Source organism: Diadema antillarum, unplaced genomic scaffold, assembly GCF_040938485.1.
Source record: "Diadema antillarum isolate AM-2024a unplaced genomic scaffold, OU_Dant_1.0 seq00000712_RagTag, whole genome shotgun sequence".
Taxonomy (NCBI): Eukaryota; Metazoa; Echinodermata; class Echinoidea; order Diadematoida; family Diadematidae; genus Diadema; species Diadema antillarum.
The window spans coordinates 374,275-395,302 of record NW_027271616.1 but is presented as its reverse complement, the minus strand read 5'-3'; the positions used below and the strand labels follow the sequence as shown (position 1 = coordinate 395,302).

General features: G+C 38.9%; 1 protein-coding gene across 1 annotated transcript; it reads left to right on the top strand.

Moving 5' to 3' along the window:
- Positions 1–1,671: 1,671 nt before the first annotated feature.
- On the top strand, positions 1,672–18,729 carry LOC139737890 (POU domain, class 4, transcription factor 3-like). Its single transcript, XM_071648558.1, has 2 exons — positions 1,672–1,806; positions 17,803–18,729. The coding sequence occupies exons 1-2, from the start codon at positions 1,672–1,674 to the stop codon at positions 18,727–18,729; spliced, it is 1,062 nt and encodes a 353-aa protein (XP_071504659.1).
- Positions 18,730–21,028: the final 2,299 nt, after the last annotated feature.

Here is a 21,028-nt window from a genome sequence, read left to right as displayed (position 1 = left end):
TGAAATTGTAATGATTTAAATTGGATATGATTTATTCATGTTACTCCAAATAATGTGTTAGAACTGCTTCCGAATCTATACACTCTTTAGATGAGCAGTCCTACAACTGATAATCACAGCTCATATTCAGATGCATGTTACATAAAGGATGTGACGAGACAAAATGCTCTACTTCAATGTGGAAAATGAGGTGAATTCAATTACTTTGAAGATTATTTTTCATTTCAACTCAACTGCAACTAGATTAAGTATGACTAAACATGTCGATGTATATGGTTTCAACAATGTGTAATAGCTTTGAATGTCGGACGATGTTGTTTCATCAAAATTACACAAGGTAAATGGCCGCAGTCCACTGCTGCGATAAGGATTTTGTTTATTTCTTTTATGACCACAGACATTACTTGTTTGTGAGTCGTACTCTTACTACATTCGAGCACAAAAATCCATTCAAAGGGTAGCAAAAAAAAAACCAAAAAACAAAGTCGTCGAACAATGCGCATGCGTAATAAGTGACTGCTCGGCGAGCTTTGGTATTTTTTTTTTTCTCTCTCTCATTGGCGTTCCTTGTAGTACAAGCTAGAGAAGAGCGGACAAGCATAGCGCTCTCTCCCTGATGTCAGCGGCGAACCAATGGGAGGTTTGATGCTCGCTCGACGCAGTGAATCACTTTCCAAGGGCCATACTCTGGCAGGTGATGCTAGCTGGTTGATGGCTTCCGGCTAGGCTGACAAAAAAGTGGGAAGAATAAAGGAGAGTGGTCCACTTTACAAGTTATCGCTCCGCCACCACCATCATCATCGTTTCCATCAAGTTTAACAAACGATGTTTTGGGCTGGCGCTGGTTGATCGGCGCGGTCTGTCTCGTCCAGTGCCGCATTGAGGTAGCGTTTTGAAAGGTTGATTCTTGCTGCTGGTTGCTTTTTCGATCTGGCAGATAAACAGCGCCGTGTTGGGACATCCTTACTCACTCTCAACCTGGTCGTCACCTTACGTGGTCGACTCACGCCAGGACTCGCGGAGTTTCCGTTACATGTGACTCGAGGGCCCACTTGTGAGATGCTATACACTGCTATTTCTGCGAAACGACAAACTGTTTGTTTCATAAACATTCTAACTTCGGACGGTGATCAATGACAGAACCTGTGCGCTTCCGCATCTCTCCTGGTAAGGCGAGGCGCCGAGACACAAACCGTCCGTGTTATCATTGACTTCACATTGTTGCACGACCATCTTACAGCTCGGGTCTATCGAGAAACAGGTGTGTATAGGCACATCAACAGTTCCCCCGCAGACATCTTCGCCTGACGAGCAGAACTATCGATCGCGTGCCCTTCAGGAAAGAATAGGACGTAGGGCATAGGCGGCCTCTTAACGGGTCATACCTTTCTTTCAACTCCGCCGCACCGACCATTATAGATTACCGTGAAGGGACATTGTTTTTTTACGGCTGTTGCAAATTGTAATCATCTTTACAATATTGAATGGGAAAAGCTGCAAAAGAAACGGAAGAGAGCAGAATCTAACGGTTCATTCGCGCCACATCCCCAGCGACACGAATAGAGGACAGTGTCCTCTGATTTACGTCCGTGTGAGTGCCGAGCGGACACTACACTGGAGCTGATACCGCCATTCCGGTACTCGGGCGCGAGTAACCCGGAGAGGTACCCAATGATGAACATGAAGGAGCACGTCGGCATGCATCCGCCGCCGCTCGGGCCCGGGGGCCCCAAGTACTCGCCGCTGCATCGCCACCACGACCGCGGCTCCGAGATGATGCGGAGGCACTGCATGGCCAACGGACCGGTGAGTGTAACTCTTGCCTCACTGCAGGCAGCAGCTGTATTTCATCTCTCCCATACCCAGTCGCTGGGCAACTCTCTAGAAAGGGAACAAAATGATTATCCACTTACATTTTACTTTATCGTTGGAAATAACGAGCCGCCATAATTTGTATCATTATATCACACTGTTCACTCACTTCTGTACATGTTCACCAAAAAATCACACAGCGACTTAAAAGGAACCCTATACGGAGTTAACTTGTAGGCAATTATTCATAGACATGACACTTTCTATCAAGTTTATACATTAACAACTTTCAATTTGCAATCTCAATGTGTAACATGACAGTTTGCCCTCTCATCCTTAGCCATGTCAAGAGACGCCGTCGTATGGGGAAAAAAGAAATACAACAAACATTGTATCGAATCAAATCCCGCGTCAATCATTAGCGGTGATTAGGCTGTTTAATCTACTCCTAGTATTAGACATAATTATTTTCGTCGAGTGTTAATTGTCATTTACATGTTATGTCAATGGGATGGTATACAATTAATAACAACGCTAAATCTTGCACCACAGAACAAGAAGAGATGTAGGCCTATTCAATGTATACCTATCGTAGGAAGTATCTTTGTCATCACAACGCCCTATTGTGTCCGCTGTTTGTTTACCATTACCTACATTATGCAAGAAAATATTCTTAAAAGTGATATAGCTGAGACGCTTTTATAGCGTTATATACAACGAATGTTTAGCGTTTTACTCCAATACGCCTATAAGTCATATATTATTGTGTATCTGTATCATATTTCATAATGTTATAAGAATTGTATTAGAAATGAATTATATTATATAAGAAATAAAAGATTCCATAATGACTTTGTGTTCATATTATGATTAGCTTACACCCATCCAACAGTATTCTTTCTTTCGTCAAATTATTGTGAAAGCGTTTTGAGTGCTTTTTTTAATGTAGTAGATGGGAATATCATTGATACAGATTCTGACTTTAAATTCGACTCTGATTGTGACTGGGATGATTAAGTATTCTCCCTTTTGAATTGAAGATACAGTATCCGATGGGTTTTGAGGGCATAGCCGACAGTACTGAACACATGTTGTTGTTTTTGTAGTTGTTGTTGTTTACTTATTTTCCATAGAAAACGTTTGAAATTGTGGTCAACGTAAACAGACTTTGTATTTTTCGTTTGTCTTTCGTTTGGCTCATCAGTTTCATTCATTCATCAGTTTGCCTGTAACACGATAACATTACTACAGACATTTTGTAACAACAACACTTATGAGTATCTTTTATGAATGAACATTTTCCCTCCTTGCATGGTGAGTGTATTGGCTGTAGTGTCATGAGAAATATCCTGAAGACACATTTAGTTAACTTTCTACCTTATGCTATAGCGTGTCACTTTTGCTTTACTCAATGATGTACGTGTTGTCAGTAAATAAACATCACAATTTGTGTCAATCATATTTACAATGAGATATAACAGAAATGCTAATGGTGGCAAAACAGTTATTTCCCTTATAAAAAAAAGTAAAATGAGTTAGGGGATATTGCCCGATTGCTTGTCACTGCAGAGAAAATTAAGCATGATTAAAAATACAAAAAGAGAGAGTAAAGATCAACATTTTGGAGACCTAAAGCTACCTGACATTAATGCAATAGCACCGTATCGAGGATGAGATGTAAAATGAGGAACATTTTCAAGTGATTTTGGTTTATCCTCTTGTGATCACATTCGACAATTCTTGCATTCCACCTCCTAGTAAGAAATTAAACCAATAAAAATCCCTGAAGCAGTAAGTAGGCGCATTTACTAGCACACTATTAACAGTAACGCCAGGGCTATACCACTAGTATAGTAGGTATAGGAAACACATTATTGTTATCTATCATGATTGGTATACCATAGGGATAGTCATTGTCCGCTGTCTCATATGGTTTACCTGTGGAATGCAATCAACCATTCATCTCAAAAAGTATATACAACCTCTCTGCTTAGGGGAGGCAACCGGCTACTCATTTCATTAAGCAAATTGATCATGCCGCGATATATTTTGCAAACAGCACATTGTGTTCAATGGACTCGAAGCGGGACGGTATCGGCTCGTTCGATATCGCTGTGTGTCCTTACACTTTCTCGCTTCCTGTGTGGGATGTCATTCGTGTGTGCATGTCCCACACATCGTCATGTACGAATAATTTCCTATTTCGTGAACAAAATTTGCAGCGCCGAAAAGATTAATGTTAGAATAATGCAAAAAAGAAAAAGAAAAACAATCACACACCTCCTTTTCCTCCCCGCTGAATAAAAATAACAAAAAGAATGAAAGAAAAAGAAGATTGTGTTATGCAGAACTACGAGTAAACTCGATAAAGTTACTCCTCCCCCACTAAAAAAAAAAAGACAAAAAAATGACGTTTGAAAGAGCAAGCCTAATGCAGTGATCTTACGTTGATTTTGAGTTAAACGTGAAATGCATTTACCACAGACAAAATGGTTAACTGGCAATTTGTTAACGTACGACGCGGGCAGTACCTGTTCGCTTGTTTGCCGGCCCGTCTCCAAATGGGTTTGTACGCGTCATCGTGCGGGGCTACAATATTGATACAACGCACGACGGTTCGTGTTGTCATTGTTAATAATAGATGATAATTTTCTCGGTTTGGGTCGCAGGATGTCAAGAATTGGTTACCTGACACCCTGAACCTCTAAAATATGAATGACTGTCGAAGTAAAACATATATACACTGGTTTCTCCGTTTCCTGCGCCTTTCCCCCTTCCTTTTTTCCCTCATATCTCTCCCTCTCCATCCTTTCTTTTTTATTATCCCTTTCCCTCTCTTACATTTTCTCCTCCTCTCAGCCCCTCCCTCCCTCCAGATCAAAGTATAATAGATTGTAATGTGTCGACACATTTTGCTCTGATATTTTATGCATGCTCCCTGCCCCATCCCCCCACACACACACACGCACGCACGCACACACACACGCGCACACACCGATCGCCTCGCGGTTTTTGTTAGCATCGTGTCATGCGCTTTCCACCACCTTGTTAATTTGAGGGTTTATTTGAAGTGAGTCTAATCGATTTAGATCAAACTCAAGGTTCTGGTCATGTTTAACTTGCCATTTTCATGGCGAAAATTTGATAACGATGCTTCTCCTCGGCCATTTAATTCTACCAATGAAGTAAGTGTTAAACATGTCTTCTTCTTCTTCTTCTTCTTCTTCTTCTTCTTTTACTTTTGTATTGCACTGTTGAATGTAATATGAACGGGCATTATTATGGTGTACATCAGAACACCTTGATAAAACATTTGGAGACTCTTCGTGACAACAGAAGCTATTAAACAACTCTAGTGTAAAAAAAAGTTTGCTGGGTCTTTTCCAGTAACGTCATACTCATCATACATAAACGGTTCATAGCCGGCCCATACCCAAAATATGTGACCTGCCTACACAACCACCTGAAACAAAAAATTCGCTGAGCGAACCGAGCCCGGAAATAAGATTCTTGACAGTTGCGAGGTATGGATGGTAACAATAAAGGCTTCTTCAATCAAATCCATCATGTCTGCCGCATTAGGACATTCTAGGCAGCAATAAGTAACGTTACCATGTCACAAGTGAAAGCAAAATTCAGCAAGAAGTATATAGTCTGGGTGCCAGAGGCTGAACCTTGTTTTACCGTCCACCCAATGTTTTTTGATGGTTTTACCCTATTTCGGGGGTGCTGAATCCGAATCTGGATGATGCAACTTTTGCATCCTTGAGGGTTTTGAGATATTCAAGATGGCCGCCAAAATGGCCGCCAAAACCGGAAATTCCCCAGTATTTCCTTCTAAATGGAGAGATATTGAAAGAAAATTGATGGTTTCACCCTATTTCGAGCCTGCTGAATCCAAATCTGGATGATGCAACTCTTGCATCCTTGAGGATTTTGAGATATTCAAGATGGCCGCCAAAATGGCCGCCAAAACCGAAAATTCCCACATATTTCCTTCTAAATGGTGAGATATTGAAAACGATTGATTGTTTTACCCGATTTCAAGGGTGCTGAATCCGAATCTGGATGATGCAACTCTTGCATCCATGAAGCTTTTGAGATATTCAAGATGGCCGCCAAAATGGCCGCCAATTAAAACCGAAATTCCCACGTGTTTCCTTCTAAATGGTGAGATATTGAAAACGATTGATGGTTTTACCTTATTTCGAGGGTGTTGAATCCGAATCTGGATGATGCAACTCTTGCATCCTTGAGGATTTTGAGATATTCAAGATGGCCGCCAAAATGGCCGCTAATTAAATCGAAAATTCCCATGTATTTCCTTCTAAATGGTATGAAATTGAAAATAATTGATGATTCTACCCTATTTGGAAGGTGCTGAATCCGAATCTGGATGATGCAACTCATGCATCCATCAAGTTTTTGAGATATTAAAGATGGCCGCCAAAATGGCTGTCAATTAAAACCGGAAATTCCCACGTATTTCCTTTTAAATGGTGAGAAATTAAAAAACAATCGATGGATTTACTCTATTTCGAGGGTGCTGAATCCGAATCTGGATGATGCAACTCTTGCATCCATGAGGTTTTTGGGCTATTCAAGATGGCCGCCAAAATGGCCGCCAATTAAAACTGAAAATTCCCACGTATTTTCTTCTAAATGGTGTGAACTTGAAAATAAATGATGATTATATACCCTATTTGGAAGGTGCTGAATCCAAATCTTGATGATGCAACTCTTGCATCCATGACTTTTTGAGATATTCAAGATGGCCGCCAAAATGGCCACCAATTAAAACCGGAAATTCCCATGTTTTTCCTTCTGAATGGTGAGAAATAGAAAACAATTGATGGTTTAACCCTATTTCGAGGGTTCTGAATCAGAATCTTGATGATGCAACTCCTGCATTGATGAAAATTTTGAGATAATCAATATGGCCGTTAAAATTTGCCGACCAAAACGGAAGTTCCCATGTATTTCCTTCTAAATGGTGACAATTTGAAAGCAATTGGTGGTTTTCATCTTATTTTGAGTGTGCTGAATCCGAAGCTCAGGATACAACTCTTGCATCCTTAAGGGTTTTAAGATGATAAAGATGGTCGCTAAAAATGACCGCCAAAAACGGAAATTCATATGTAAACCCCCTATTTCCTTCTAAATGGTGTAAAATATAACAGTTGGGGCCCGTTGCATAAAACTCCAACTGGATTTTTTTCCGGTTGAAATCACAAAATTCCGGTTGGAAGCTCCTAACCAGAGTTTTTATGCAACGGATTTTACATTCTTAGGTTAGCAACCTTAAAAAATTCAGGTTGGGCAAATCCCAACCTGAATTTTTTAAAGTCAGCTGAAAGTTGCTGAGAAAGTTTTATGCAACGGGACCTTGGTGGTTTTACACTATTTTGAGTTTGCTGAATTTGAAGCTCCAGGATACAGCTCTTGCTTCCTTGAGGGTTTTGAGAAAATAAAGATGGCCGCCAGAATGGCCCCTAAATGGCTGTCAAAAACGAAAATTTCCATGTAAGCCCTATATTACCTTCTAAATGGTGTAAAATTGAAAACAATTGGCGGTTTTACTCTATTTCGAGGGTGCTGAATCCGAACCTGGTTGATGCAACTTTCGTGTTCTTTTTTAAGGGTTTTGAGATGTCCAAGATGACCGCCAAAATAACTGTCAAAAATTGGAAAATTTTAGACCCTATTCAGCACCCTCGAAACTTGGTTGCTGAAATTCGTCCATTCTTTAGGGTTTTTAGACGTCCAAGATGACAGCCAATATAAGTGGCAGAAATTCCAATGTTAATATATATTTTCTTAATGGCAAAAACTTTAGAATAAATTGATGGTCTTACCTTATTTCGAGGGTGTTGAAGGTCTTTGAAGGTTTTGGCACATCTATAAATGTCCTGCATGAACGGAAACTCCTTAACATTTGCTTATACTTAAATGGTGAAGTACTGTGCTCTAACGCTTTTTAGCAGTCCCCTCCATTTCCGACCTTTTCTTTGTTATGATTAAGTCACATTTTGTCCATGTATTTCTTCAACTAAAGTATGTTTATTGATTCATGTAAACATATGACGTGTATCTAAATTTCATTTTGAAATGTAAAAGTTACATTGTACTTAATTTGTTTATAAGCAAATGTCATATTATATGCTTTGGCCGGAAATGAAATAAAAATGAAATGAAATGAAATGAAATGAACGCGAAGCGGGGGGTTAAAACCATGCAGGGTGAAAAGCAATAATTCGTATTCTTAAATTCAACTCAGTTGAGCGAATTTGTCAAATCAGCCAAAAGTTATTGACATCCAAAAGTTATTGACATCCAAAATGACTGTCACAATGGTATTGTAATATACTGAGATATTCCGATATGTCTCAAACGGAACTTTAACACGTACTGAAAAAAAAAGCAGAAGTGATATTGACATCATACTGAAACGTACAAACACAAACATACGAGTGAAAATTTCTTTATGCATAATTGTTATAAAATAATGCTTGTGGTCGCCAATAATATGGCTCCACAGATGTGAAGTTAATCCTTTTCGGCTATCAATAGAGTAAAATTAAATTATGGCATGTTGGTGTTTGGTGTTGAAGCTTGTCTTGTATTCTGACGAGTCTCGCCTTGTATTCTTGTGAAACTTGTCGCATATTCTGATTACGTCATTGGAAATGGTTACATCCATGACCACTATAGTAGATATCAATAAGGGTAATTTCAAAAGCACTCTCCGCGATTATGATATTCGTAAGTACTGGATTATCAACTATTACCTTCCATGTTGTCGTTTTTTTTTTTCATTCAGTTTTTTTTTTTCACGGCGCGTTACCTGTGATATATATATATATATATATATATATATATATATATATATATAATCCATATAAACATATATAATGTTACATCATATTGCCGAATAAATTGAAGCGTAACTATAAAAATGTCCCACTCGCGTCTTCAACAATGTCATCAAGACCACCAATATAAACCAAATAACCAATTTGAGTGTTCATGGATGAAGAGATTAAAACTGCTCATGGATTAAGACAGGTAATGTTGGGTAATTTCAGTACACTTCTCTACATCACTATCACAATATGATTTAGATGAAAATGTCTTGTCCATTGATTGTTAGTGTTCAAAACTTATCCATTATATGTAGAGGAACAGTGTAATCTTGCAATTATTCAAACGTATCTGTAGTCTTGAAAGGTTCATTGCTGGCACACTTGTATCGTACCAACTCAAAAGATATCCGGTATAGAGCTGGTTTCACTGTATATACAGCAAGTTCAAACTGAGCCATTGACGAAAACCTGAAATCTTTCAGAAAAAAAAATAGGGTAAAACCATCAATTGTTATCAATTTCTCAATATCTATAAGAAGGAAATACATAAGAGTTTCCGTTTTGGCGGCCATTTTGGCGGCCATCTTGACTATCTCGAGGTGCATCATCCAGATTCGGATTCAGCACCCTCGAAATAGGGTAAAACCATCAATTGTTTTCTATTTCTCACCATTTAAAAGCTAATACATAGAAATTTCCGGTTTTAACTGGCGGCCATTTTGGCTGCCATCTTGAGTATCTCAATACCCTCAAGGATGCAAGATTTGCATCATCCAGACTCGGATTCAGCACCCTAAAGATAGGATAGAACCATCAATTGACTTCAATTTCACACCAAGGAAATACATGGGAATTTACTGTTTTAATTGGCGGCCATCTTGAATATCTCAAAAACTTCATGGATGCATGAGTTGCATCATCCAGATTCGGATTCAGCACCTTCCAAATAGGGGAGAACCATCAATTATTTTCAATTTCACACCATTTAGGAGGAAATACGTGGGAATTTTCGGTTTGGGCGGCCATTTTGGCGGCCATCTTGAATATCTCAAAACCCTCAAGGATGCAAGAGTTGCATCATCCAGATTCGGAATCAGCACCCCTGAAATAGGGTAAAATCATCAAAAAACATTGGGTGGACGGTAAAACAAGGTTAGGCCCAAAAAGTGGCTTTGGCACCCAGACTAATAGTTATCTCTTTCAGTTCACACCCAAAGTTCAAATTTGCATTAATCCGTTAATATACCGTGGTGAACCTACACAACGCACCACATAGTATACCATAGAAAAGCAATAAGAACGAAAGGACGTCGGTGCAGGGGCATGTTGCGTAAACGCTGAGATCAAACATAATTATGTCAGGAAATCGAGCATAGGTCTCTGAATACTCCATTCTGATTGGCTGATATCTAACTTAAGTTTTACTGCATTTTTTGATGCAACAGGGCCCTAGGTTTTGATTCATCCGGGCAGTTTAGATTGATGGTTAGATAAAATGTAAGTTTTTAAATCAGGACTTGGCAGTTCTTCCCACTCCCCCTCCCCCTCCCTCTCTCTCTCCTTTCCTATCTTTCTCTGGTTTCCATGCACGTTTAGTTGACCAGATTGAACAAGTTATCCGAGTTGTGAATGATGTACTTAAGCTGACTAAGTTGAATATAATTTTGATGTAGATCATCATTTTTTTTCTTTTCTTAGTCCATTAATTAAACTTTTCTAAGGATGAGGCCAGATGACATAACGTGAACAGAATGCATTCGCATGGAGAGCTTTCTCTACATCAAGGAGAGGAGGGAAAAGCATGATTATATCAAAACACACACACACACACACACAAACAAGCAAACAAAAAAACAAACAGACTGTAGCACAGTGACTACTGTACATCATGTGCCCTATCGTGTACCTTTTTGTGCGCGTGGTAAGAAGAAATAGAAGACAAGATAATAGTCTGTAGATGTGATTATTTTGCTGCCGCATGGGTATATAACTGATTCCTTCAAGGATATTGTTTTCTTTTCAGCATTAATTAATGTGAGAGAGAGGGGAAGGGGAGAAAGGATATAGATAGGTAGATAGATAGATAGATAGATAGATAGATAGATAGATAGATAGATGGATAGATAGATAGATAGATAGATGGATAGATGGATAGATAGATAGATAGATAGATAGATAGATGGATAGATAGATGGATAGATGGATAGATAGATAGATAGCTAGATAGATGGATAGATAGGTAGATAGATAGCTAGGTAGGTAGATAGATAGATAGGTAGGTAGATAGATAGGTAGATAGATAGATAAATAGATAGATAGATATGTAGATATATAGAAAAATAGATAGATAGATAGATAAATAGATAGATAGGTAGGTAGATAAATAGGTAGATAGATAAATAGATAGATGGATAGATGTATAGATATATAGATAAATAGATAGATAGATAGATAGATAGATAGATAGATAGATAGATAGATAGATACATTAAGATAGATAGATAGATAGATAGATAGATAGATAGATAGATAGATAGATAGATAAATAGACGGATAGATAGATAGATAGATAGATGAATAAATAAATATCTAATTGGAAGTCGTTTAAGGGGAATCTCCGAAATGTTTGATCATTCTTTTCATTGAAATATCATAACAGAAGTGATCATGGGCATGTGCAAAGCGTTGAATGTCTAACACCCGTTTTGACAAAGAAGTTATATAGAATAATCGTTTTCGTCAGTGTTAGATGATTCTAGTTCCTTATAGAAGTATAGGCCCTATAGAAGGGATGTCTATAATGAATCGGTGCCTGAACCGCTGGTTCTTATAGATCTGTGTTAGTCGGTGAGAGATTATATTTCAATCAAGAGCCCAAATGTGTGTCAAAAGGCATCTAATAATGTTCATCTCCAGAGACCAACAGCTATACAAGTCTATCTTAATATTCCTTTATATTCCCAATCCTCAATGGTAATAAATTTTGAAGCAATTTTTACGGAAAAAATAGACTCTTCAGTAGACAGCCACAAAGACCTGTGGAGGTCGATATCGATTGCGTTTATATTCTGACCAACGACTGCCAAGTCATGTTCGTGGGAAATGTTTCCGTTGTCATGGCAACCCTGAACGGTCACGTCTGCCAGCTGCCATTTTTTTTTTTCTTAATTTTTCATCCCGTTTCGCCCAAGCGTTCTACAACATTGATTGGACGCCAAGCACGCTGTCAGTATAGCGGCGCGTGAGTGCGTCTCCGAAGAGAGGAGAATAGCCGCTCGATTTGGCCGTGCGCCTTGCATGGTATCTCCACATCAGCCAACGCCGCCAGTGATTCATGGTATACTGTATTATGCACAAAATCAAGACAGAAAACTTCGTTTCGTCATCAACTAATATAAAACCAAGAGACTCCCATATCTTATACGAAATATCTTTGCTACATCTAATTTCTACCTCCTTGTTTCATTGGGCCTATCGGTATTTATTATCAAAGCGATCACTTCCACCCCCCCCCCCCCCCCCTTGGCGTGTAGCATAATGTAATGAGACATTATCTAATGACACGTGATAACTGTGACATGTGTCTCAAGTCACAATGATTAATCATATCAAAGAATCCATGGTACGAATGAACAAGACAAGATTTTTGAGCCCTCAACCCGTAAATTCTATTCGGCTCTTTTATGTGTGTAATTGTTTGTCCACAAATTTTCCGCCCGCGCTTTGAAAGTTTATGAATTGAATCTAAAGTTATAGAACTTTACAATCACATACTTAGTACTAGTCATATGGGCGTGGTGTCCGTCAACAGGTCAGGCTTCGCTGCCACGAATGCTAGCTATATACACACGTAGTTTGAGGCAATTAACGTGTTGCAAGAATCGGCGTGCGCACGCCCACACAATCTCAACCAAGCAAGATTATCAATTAAGGTAATGTAACCGGCGCACGGATGATAGCCGCCCGTTATATTGTGTATTTAATTGGTGCGCGTATGTTGCAGTTTGTGTGGGCAGACGATAATATGCTCTTCGCGGAGTTTTGGTTTTCGGTCATCAGGCTGCGTCGGGGTCGTCGGTGTACGCGAGCCGGCTGCCCGTCACGTTTCTCACCCTAAATGACACAGTGAGAGTGAAAATCTGGAAAATTAATGCCAATTGTAACCCCAGTGCCCTCTTCCCTGTTTATTGTCACATTGTCATACTTTCAGCAAATGATATCATTCTCACTCAAAGGCGTTATAATGTGTCATGTTTTCTTCCTATTCTTCCTGTTGATGTTATGATTAAGATGATGTTTTAATATTGAGCACAATGTCATCAACCATGAACCCCTGGCTAATCGATTCGAGGGTAGAAACGGAAGTGCAAGACGTAAATGAAGATAATTCATAAATGACTTAGATTATCTTAATATTAGGGTATTTTGTAACATTTCGATGATTTCATATTTCCTTGATACACAACATTGACTCAGTAACGGTGTCAAATCATGGGATGATTTAAAATGATACCATTCGATCAATTGTAATTCCTGAGACTTCGGGCTCCTTTGTTACCAGCAACGCCATTATAAATATTATCATTATTAACATCTTCTTCGTCTTCTCCTCCTCCTCCTCTTCGTTTCATCACAATTCGAATCATCATCATTATCATTATCATTATCATTATCGCTATCGTCATTGTCATCATCATCATCATTATACTTAACATTTATATCATGCTTTACACGACGCTGTTTCTTTGTTTGTTTCCTAATTAATGTGCGCGATGAGTGTCAGGGATTTGTGATTCTTTTAAACATTTTTTTAGTCAATAGTGACATAGTCATGCATCCTCGCATTAATTTTATCATCAATATTAGTATGACCACAACTGTCATCATCTACAATGATAATCATTACAAATATGATTTCAGCACCCTTAACAAAGTACCTGGAGATGAGGAACTGATTTTTTTTTTTTTTTTTTTTTAAGAAAGTGTCATAAAACACATACGACAAAAATATCCTTATATCTCTTGGGAAGGTATAGAAATCTCGGTCGGTGACCATCAATCAGAGTGACGGATCCGAGAAAATGGATGGCAGAAACAATATAGATATCGGTTATTGGTATCTTGCGGAAAATTTTAGAATAAATTTGTCTGTTGATTTTCCCCGCCCCTATTTTTTTTTCTTCTTTTCGAACGAAATGTCACAATATTTCATTGTGTGTTTCCATAGTAGATAGATGGTTTAGTTTCAAAATTGTGAAAGTACGTAAAGATTTCACATAGCGCGATGCCGTATCTTTAAAAGGTATAAAATAAGCCCCTCCTTCTCTCTATATCTTTCAGGCAGATTTGCAAAATCAAGTCATATTCGCATATTATTTAATGTTTCTTTTTCAACATACAATTTGATGTGAAAATAACGTGAAAAACGTGAACGTGCTTGTCATACATTGATTCTAGCCCATACAATCACAGGGGGTCAATCAAATTATAATAATTATTTACACTTGAGTGTGACTCTTCACGCGAATGTCGGAATGACAAATGATCTCAATGTTTTATGTATCAATTGACTTTTCTGCAACTTGTTTGTTTTATGAATGACGATGTATTGTGCCCACAACATAGACGATAATTATATTTACCGGTACATATTTCATCGCACCCGTAAGTGTAGAAAGTTTATTTTTCCCCATGCAATATGGTAAATAATAACATCCTGTTTAGAATATGCAACGGCAACATGTGAGTGAAGTTTAACCTAGTACTTACGTTAGTGGACAATGATGACTTTTGTGTATATAGCATTCTCTTTGTTGTCACACACACACACACACACACACACACACATACACACACACACATTATATATATATATATATATATATATATATATATATATATATATATATATATATCATAGCAAGCAAAATGGATATTCATTTTCAATTTCGTGGCCACAAACTGACGTGTTCCTAGAGCTTTTTGATAGAGAATTTTCATTTTTTTTTAATGTTGAAAATGATCTGTTAATAGTGTACTGGATTACGGTTCAAATCAAGCGTAGTTGTCGACGAGGTTCGAGGCAAGATCATTTTATTCCCGGTTCAAAATGATTATATATTATATATATCGTATTTCAAGAAAAAAATCCTTGACTAATGACGTGAACCATTTCAAGACATCGAGGCTTATAGGCGATACTATAAAGGAATACCGAGTCGCAAAGTTGTTTCCCGGATGTATTCGAATGCCTCGTCTTCCAGGTCCAAGCAAGAACAACAAACACACAAACAAACAATGTTAGCCGTCATCCTATTACGTATTTTCAGGAATAATCAATTGATATGGAATATATACATATCTATGATACAAGAGGTCAGACCTCTGATGCAAGGAAATGATTTTTATTTCGGGGCTTCTGTGGTTAATAATAGTAGATTGAATGTGCTATTCCCTTCCTCTTAGGACTACTAGTTAATGTTCCTATGTTGTGTAACACTAATTGTCGTGCCTTTGGTGACGCGAAATGTATAGCGGCAAGTACTGACAGAAATATGCAGTCATTTTCTCTTAATTATTTTATCTGGCGACATATGAGATATGATAATGACTACCTTTTGAGAGAGAGAGAGAGAGAGAGCAATAGAGAAAAGGAGAGAGGAAGATTCAAGGTAGAGACATAACAAAGAAACACAGACACGGCGTATTTTAATTGATATTTAATATAAATCTCGTATCTTTCTGTTCTTTCCTGGTAAACCCAACGTCTTATCCTTCGCGTATATATACACTGACCTGTTGCCACGACAGACTTTCCGATTTCATCGCATACATGATAGATTAGATCGTCAGTTAATAATTCAGAACTCGATATTTACATTTTCCTCCTCGTTTTTTCCCCTTCTTCTCCCTTTCCTTCTATCCCTCCCCCGATTCTCAGTTTCTTTTTCCTTATTTTGCCATCCATACCCCTTCTGTCCAGATTTTTTTTTCACTTATTTCTATTTTTTTAAGGATGACAGCGAGACGTACGTGTGAACTGCCGTGTTCACCTCATCCCAATACGAATTCACGATCTCTTCTCACGAGGTGGAATTCAATACGCTGACTCTCCTCTATACCTAATAGTTTTCATCGGGTAGGTGGGGGGGGGGGATAAAGGCAAGGATTTGGTCATCATACCATGGGGTACTATCAGAATTCAGCGGTTTCCTCTCATTATTCCAATATTTTCTTGTCATCTCGCTCGTAGTCGTCCCGTTCCCGCGCCCGGATCGGTGCTTGACTACTCATAATTTGTTGATTTAGTTTTCCCTTTTGGCGCCTTCTCCATCCCCGTAGGTTTAGTCGGAATATCTCGGAGCATCCTAAGCGATTATGAACGATAGAAAACTGTGAGAGATGTTATTTATTAAAAAAAAGAAGAAGGAATACCCGGCTACCGAGGAGCATCCAATAAATCAGTCCTGACCCCGGCGCGTTGCAGCGGCCTTGTCACTGCATCTCGGCGCGTTTTAGCAGATTCGTTTTGCAAGATGGAGGATGATGTTGAAATTGCCTGCATCCTGCCAATGTTTCACACCGTCACCCGTTATTATGAGTTCAAGATCACCTTCAATATTTTCTACACGCCGCCGTGTGCATTGCTTTTTTTTCCTCCTTTGGCTGTCGGTGCGGCAACAATTGTCATCCAACCTTGAATATTGCGATTTGGTAACCATAATGATAATGAAGTATCGGCGCTTTTGCAAAACAATATCAGATGATTATTCACGCAGCTGCTGCTCTGATTTCATCATTTATTCTCTTTGATTTCCTCTTATTACCATGACCGCTGTAAAAGTTATCTATAAAATGACTCAAAATTCTGCTTTTGATGACACTTATAATAAAATGACTCAAAATTCTGCTTTTGATGACACTTATAAGGAAAATAATAATGACAGCGATAATGATAAATGATAGTCTTGAATGATATTGATTATAAAAAGATGTAACGATGATCGTGATTATGAAATTGACAACAAACATGATAGAAATGATTACAGAATTAATACTATTGTGAATTTGATTAAATTTAAAAGAGTTCTGTACAAGAATAATGACAATGAAGATAAAGATAAAAGCAATGATACAGTAGTCAATAGTATCATCTTGTTCGATATCGCGGTAGTCAAAAACTTGTTGATGATGATTTAGACGATCATGAAGAAAATAACGATGGTGGCAGCAGTGACTATAAAAGAACGTTCTCGTCTTCGTAATACAGGTATCTATAAAAAGATAGATGAAAAGCAATCTCTTGTGCACCGATTAATCAATTGTCTGATGAATTAGTGATTTGTTCTTTGGAATTCGTGGCGGACTGGTCTAATAATATCCATCGACGTGTGCGCTACTTAACAATACACTTTTCTAACATCTTTTTTTATAGTACTTCATTATACTCTAATGCTTAGTTTAAGTTAAATGGTGTACATTGTGAATGGCCAGGTGAAGTTGTACTTAATTTTTTTTTTAAATTCCTGACAGCTTTTATATATTTTTTTATTTTGGTTACAAAAAGTTGAGTTTCATATTGTAAATACAAGAACGTTCATCCCCATCCACCCCCCCCCCAAAAAAAAAACACTTTACCATTGCTAAAATGTTGTGGATCAAAATCTGATCACGCCATTATTGTGTCAAAAAAAAAAAACCAAACACGCACACACATACAAGCCAACGCTATTGATTCATCCCGCACACTTGTAGTTAAGTTTTCACCTTTTTTTCCCTCCTGTGAGGTGCCCACGTTGTACAAGCATAGTCTTTTGAGTGGGTACCTCCACTTTTTTTCGCAGAATGTATAAATATGTCTGTATGAAAAATGCCTAATTTTGTAATGACTATTGACAAATGTTATTCTTTGCTATCTATGTATCATTCCTTCAAACGCATGTCGAATCTATACTTTTTTGTACATTCTGTGGAAAGAAGTGAAAATAAAACCTTTGAATTGAATTGAAAAATTCAAATATTGAAAATAATAATTTTGTGCATCTTTACATTTCCTCCGAGGTATCGACATAAAATGAACGAAAAGTTTTTGTCTTTTTTCCCCTCTCTTTTCCATGTCGATGCTCAGGGTAATTTCTTTGGTCCCCTGGAGGACAGCGGCAGCTTTCTCGCCCGAGCAGAAGCACTGGCCGCTGTGGATGTCATGTCTTCGATGGTGAAGACCAGCCAACCACATATGACCATCAAAAACGACACAAACTACTCCCACCACCACGCAGCGGTCAACAGCGGTATGCATCCTGCCCACTTCGCCCCGACGTCGTCGCCGGTGTCCCGCGGCATCCCTCACCATCCCAGCATGGACCACGGTGAGTTTCTCGACATCTCAGCCGCGGCGACCCTCCCCGCTGGCGGGCCTGGACCGGGACTTTCCGACGTTCAGGGCGCCGCTGCGGCAGCAGCAGCGGCTGCGGTAACGTCGCATCAGTCATCATTCACACCGTTGGCTGGAACCGGCGGCCACTTTAACCCGGCACACTCGATAATGCCACACGGCATGGGAATGCACGATCTGGACACCGACCCGCGTGAGCTGGAAGCCTTCGCCGAGCGGTTCAAGCAACGAAGGATAAAGCTCGGCGTCACGCAAGCCGACGTCGGCAAGGCTCTCGCGAACCTCAAACTTCCCGGCGTCGGTTCTCTCAGCCAGAGCACCATCTGTAGATTCGAGAGCCTGACGCTCAGCCATAACAATATGATAGCCCTGAAACCCATCCTTTCCGCCTGGCTGGAAGAGGCCGAAGCAGCCGCGAGAGAAAATCGCAATTCACCAGGTATCCTTGACAACGGCGACAAAAAGCGCAAACGCACCAGCATCGCCGCTCCTGAAAAGCGATCACTAGAAGCGTACTTCACCGTCCAACCACGGCCGTCGAGCGAGAAAATTGCCGCCATTGCGGAGAAATTGGACTTGAAAAAGAACGTCGTGCGTGTGTGGTTCTGCAACCAACGGCAAAAGCAAAAGCGCATGAAATATTCTGCCCAACCCAGGTGAAACCGCCTTATATCCCTAACTGATTATGTGATGTAATGTATACAAAACTTGTGACAGAGAAGAGAATGATATTTTTACTTTCTCGATATGACACATGATGAAAGCACATGATTTTTTTTCGTGCCAAGCGATGGTGAACCACTGTGTAAAGTTCTCTGTGTGAAGCCTAAGGGATAATGCTGGCTGTGGATGAATATCACACGAGGAGAACAAATAATACAACTAACCGATCGATAACGATTATCGTCTTTTCGTCTCAGCAGTAGGCCCAGGAGATGTTTCCTTCGCCTTATCATCGTCTTGTGTATAGTATGTATAAAAGACAATCTCTTTATTGTTGTTTGTGTGACCGTTACACCTGTACCATACTCGGGCATCTCAACATGGACGACGAACTTTTAGAAAGACTTCTTTAGGAGAACGCAGACCTCATGGTTGAAAGTTTCGGCAGTCCTATACAAGCAATGTTTCTACCTTTATTTCTTTAGCCTATTTTTTGGAATTGTAACAAGGTTCAGTGAGACAAGGTTTTAGCAAGTTGTCCACGCTAGCATTAATGTGGGAGGTGACACTAAAGTTATGCGTAGGCACGAAGATGATTGTTCAAACAAGTTATCATAAAGTTTATTTTAAAAAGGCAGATACCTTCACGACAATCACAACGTTCTCATTCCTGTTCGTTGATCCACTTTACCACTTTAACGACTCGGTAATGAAAGTTTCACTTATTGAGAATCCTAGGGACGGTTCTCCCCCGGTACACATTAAACACCTGACGTTGGAACGGACACGTGAGAAAGAGAAGAGGAGGGTTTATGATGAGAAGTTGTGTCCCATTATATAACTTTACGGGAAAGTCAGACTTACGAGCAAAGTCATATCTTTCCTTTTGGTCCTCTTGGGCTTGGCATAACTTGCATAATGTGTCGGTTTCCCCCTCAAAGTATAAAAAGCCTGGATATTTCTAGGACAAAGGGGGTTTTATGGCTTACTTTACAAGGATGGTTTTAATCTCGTAATGGATGGCTAGGCAGGTGCAAATCACCAGCGTAAATGTGCACGCATACCTTTTTATTAGTCAGGTTTAGGCCCAGTTTAAATGCATTTTTTGTAATTAATGACCAGGATATACGAAATGGTGGCAAATCTATTTCGTTGCGCGAACGGTGAATGGTCCCTGTTCCCCATATCTTATTCAAAGGGGAAAGAGAGCGATATCTGTGGTGGTGGTGGTGGTGGGAAGGGGGGGGGGGGGTTCAGCTCTGAAAACATCGTGATACTGAAATTGATGATGATAGCATAAAGTAAAGGCGATGTAGGTGATGAATTCGTGGTCACGGAGAAAAGGTCTACCGATTGTGCCCCAAGTGTGTCGTTTGCATTCTGTGTACCAGTTGCCGTTTTTGTTCAATCTGCGTTTTAAGCACAAAGCAATCAGAGAAAACTGCACAGTCGTTAAACATCCCATTTAATGTTAACCTGTCCGTGATAACTGCAAGATCTTTTTATCTATCTCCCGCAGTTATTACACACCCAAACACACACCCACACACACATAAAATAGTGCAACACGTTTTTCTATCCATAGCGAATAATCATAATGATAAATAAATGAATGATGAAAATAAATTAATAAATGCATTTAAGATATATTATGTGCATATATGAAGTTTTAACATATAAAATTTGGATAAGGTAATGACCAGTAAAATAAAAAGAAAGAAAAAGAAAAAAAAACAGGAAGAAGAATGGGATGACGAACAAAAACATCATCTATACGAGAATAATCACCATGACAACAGAACATAATTGACAATACTGTCATAAACGCCTGTTATGATGTAGAAACGATTCTTGTTTGTTTTTTTCTCTCACTGAAAAATGTATCAAATAAGTGTAAGATTATGTGTGAATGTTTGACAGGGTTGTTTCTCTCGTAAAAAAAGAAAGGTGCTCGTGACTTAGTTTATGAGACAATTATTGTGGCAAATGTTTTGTTCCTCTCCTCATGAGCCCAACAGTAAAGCCAGAAGAAAACGCACAGAGGACGTTAACATGTAACATGAAAAGGTTATAAATTATGTGTTCATGTTGTGTTCTGGTTTCGAACAATGAGTTTAAAGCCATAATGCTCAATTGTTGGAGCCTCTTAATCAATTTCATAATCACCTGTTATGTGTAGTAGATTATTACGAATATATATTATTGCCCTTGTAAACGCAGAGTCTTGACTGCCTTTCTATTTTGATTACATACGCTTTAATAACATCGATTTTGTTTATAAGAATATTACGTGACA

Coding starts and splice junctions, on each gene's coding strand:
- LOC139737890 (XM_071648558.1), top strand. CDS start 1,672: ATGATGAACATGAAGGAGCACGTCGGCATGCATCCGCCGCCGCTCGGG. Junction 1,807..17,802: donor ACTGCATGGCCAACGGACCG/GTGAGTGTAACT, acceptor GTCGATGCTCAG/GGTAATTTCTTTGGTCCCCT.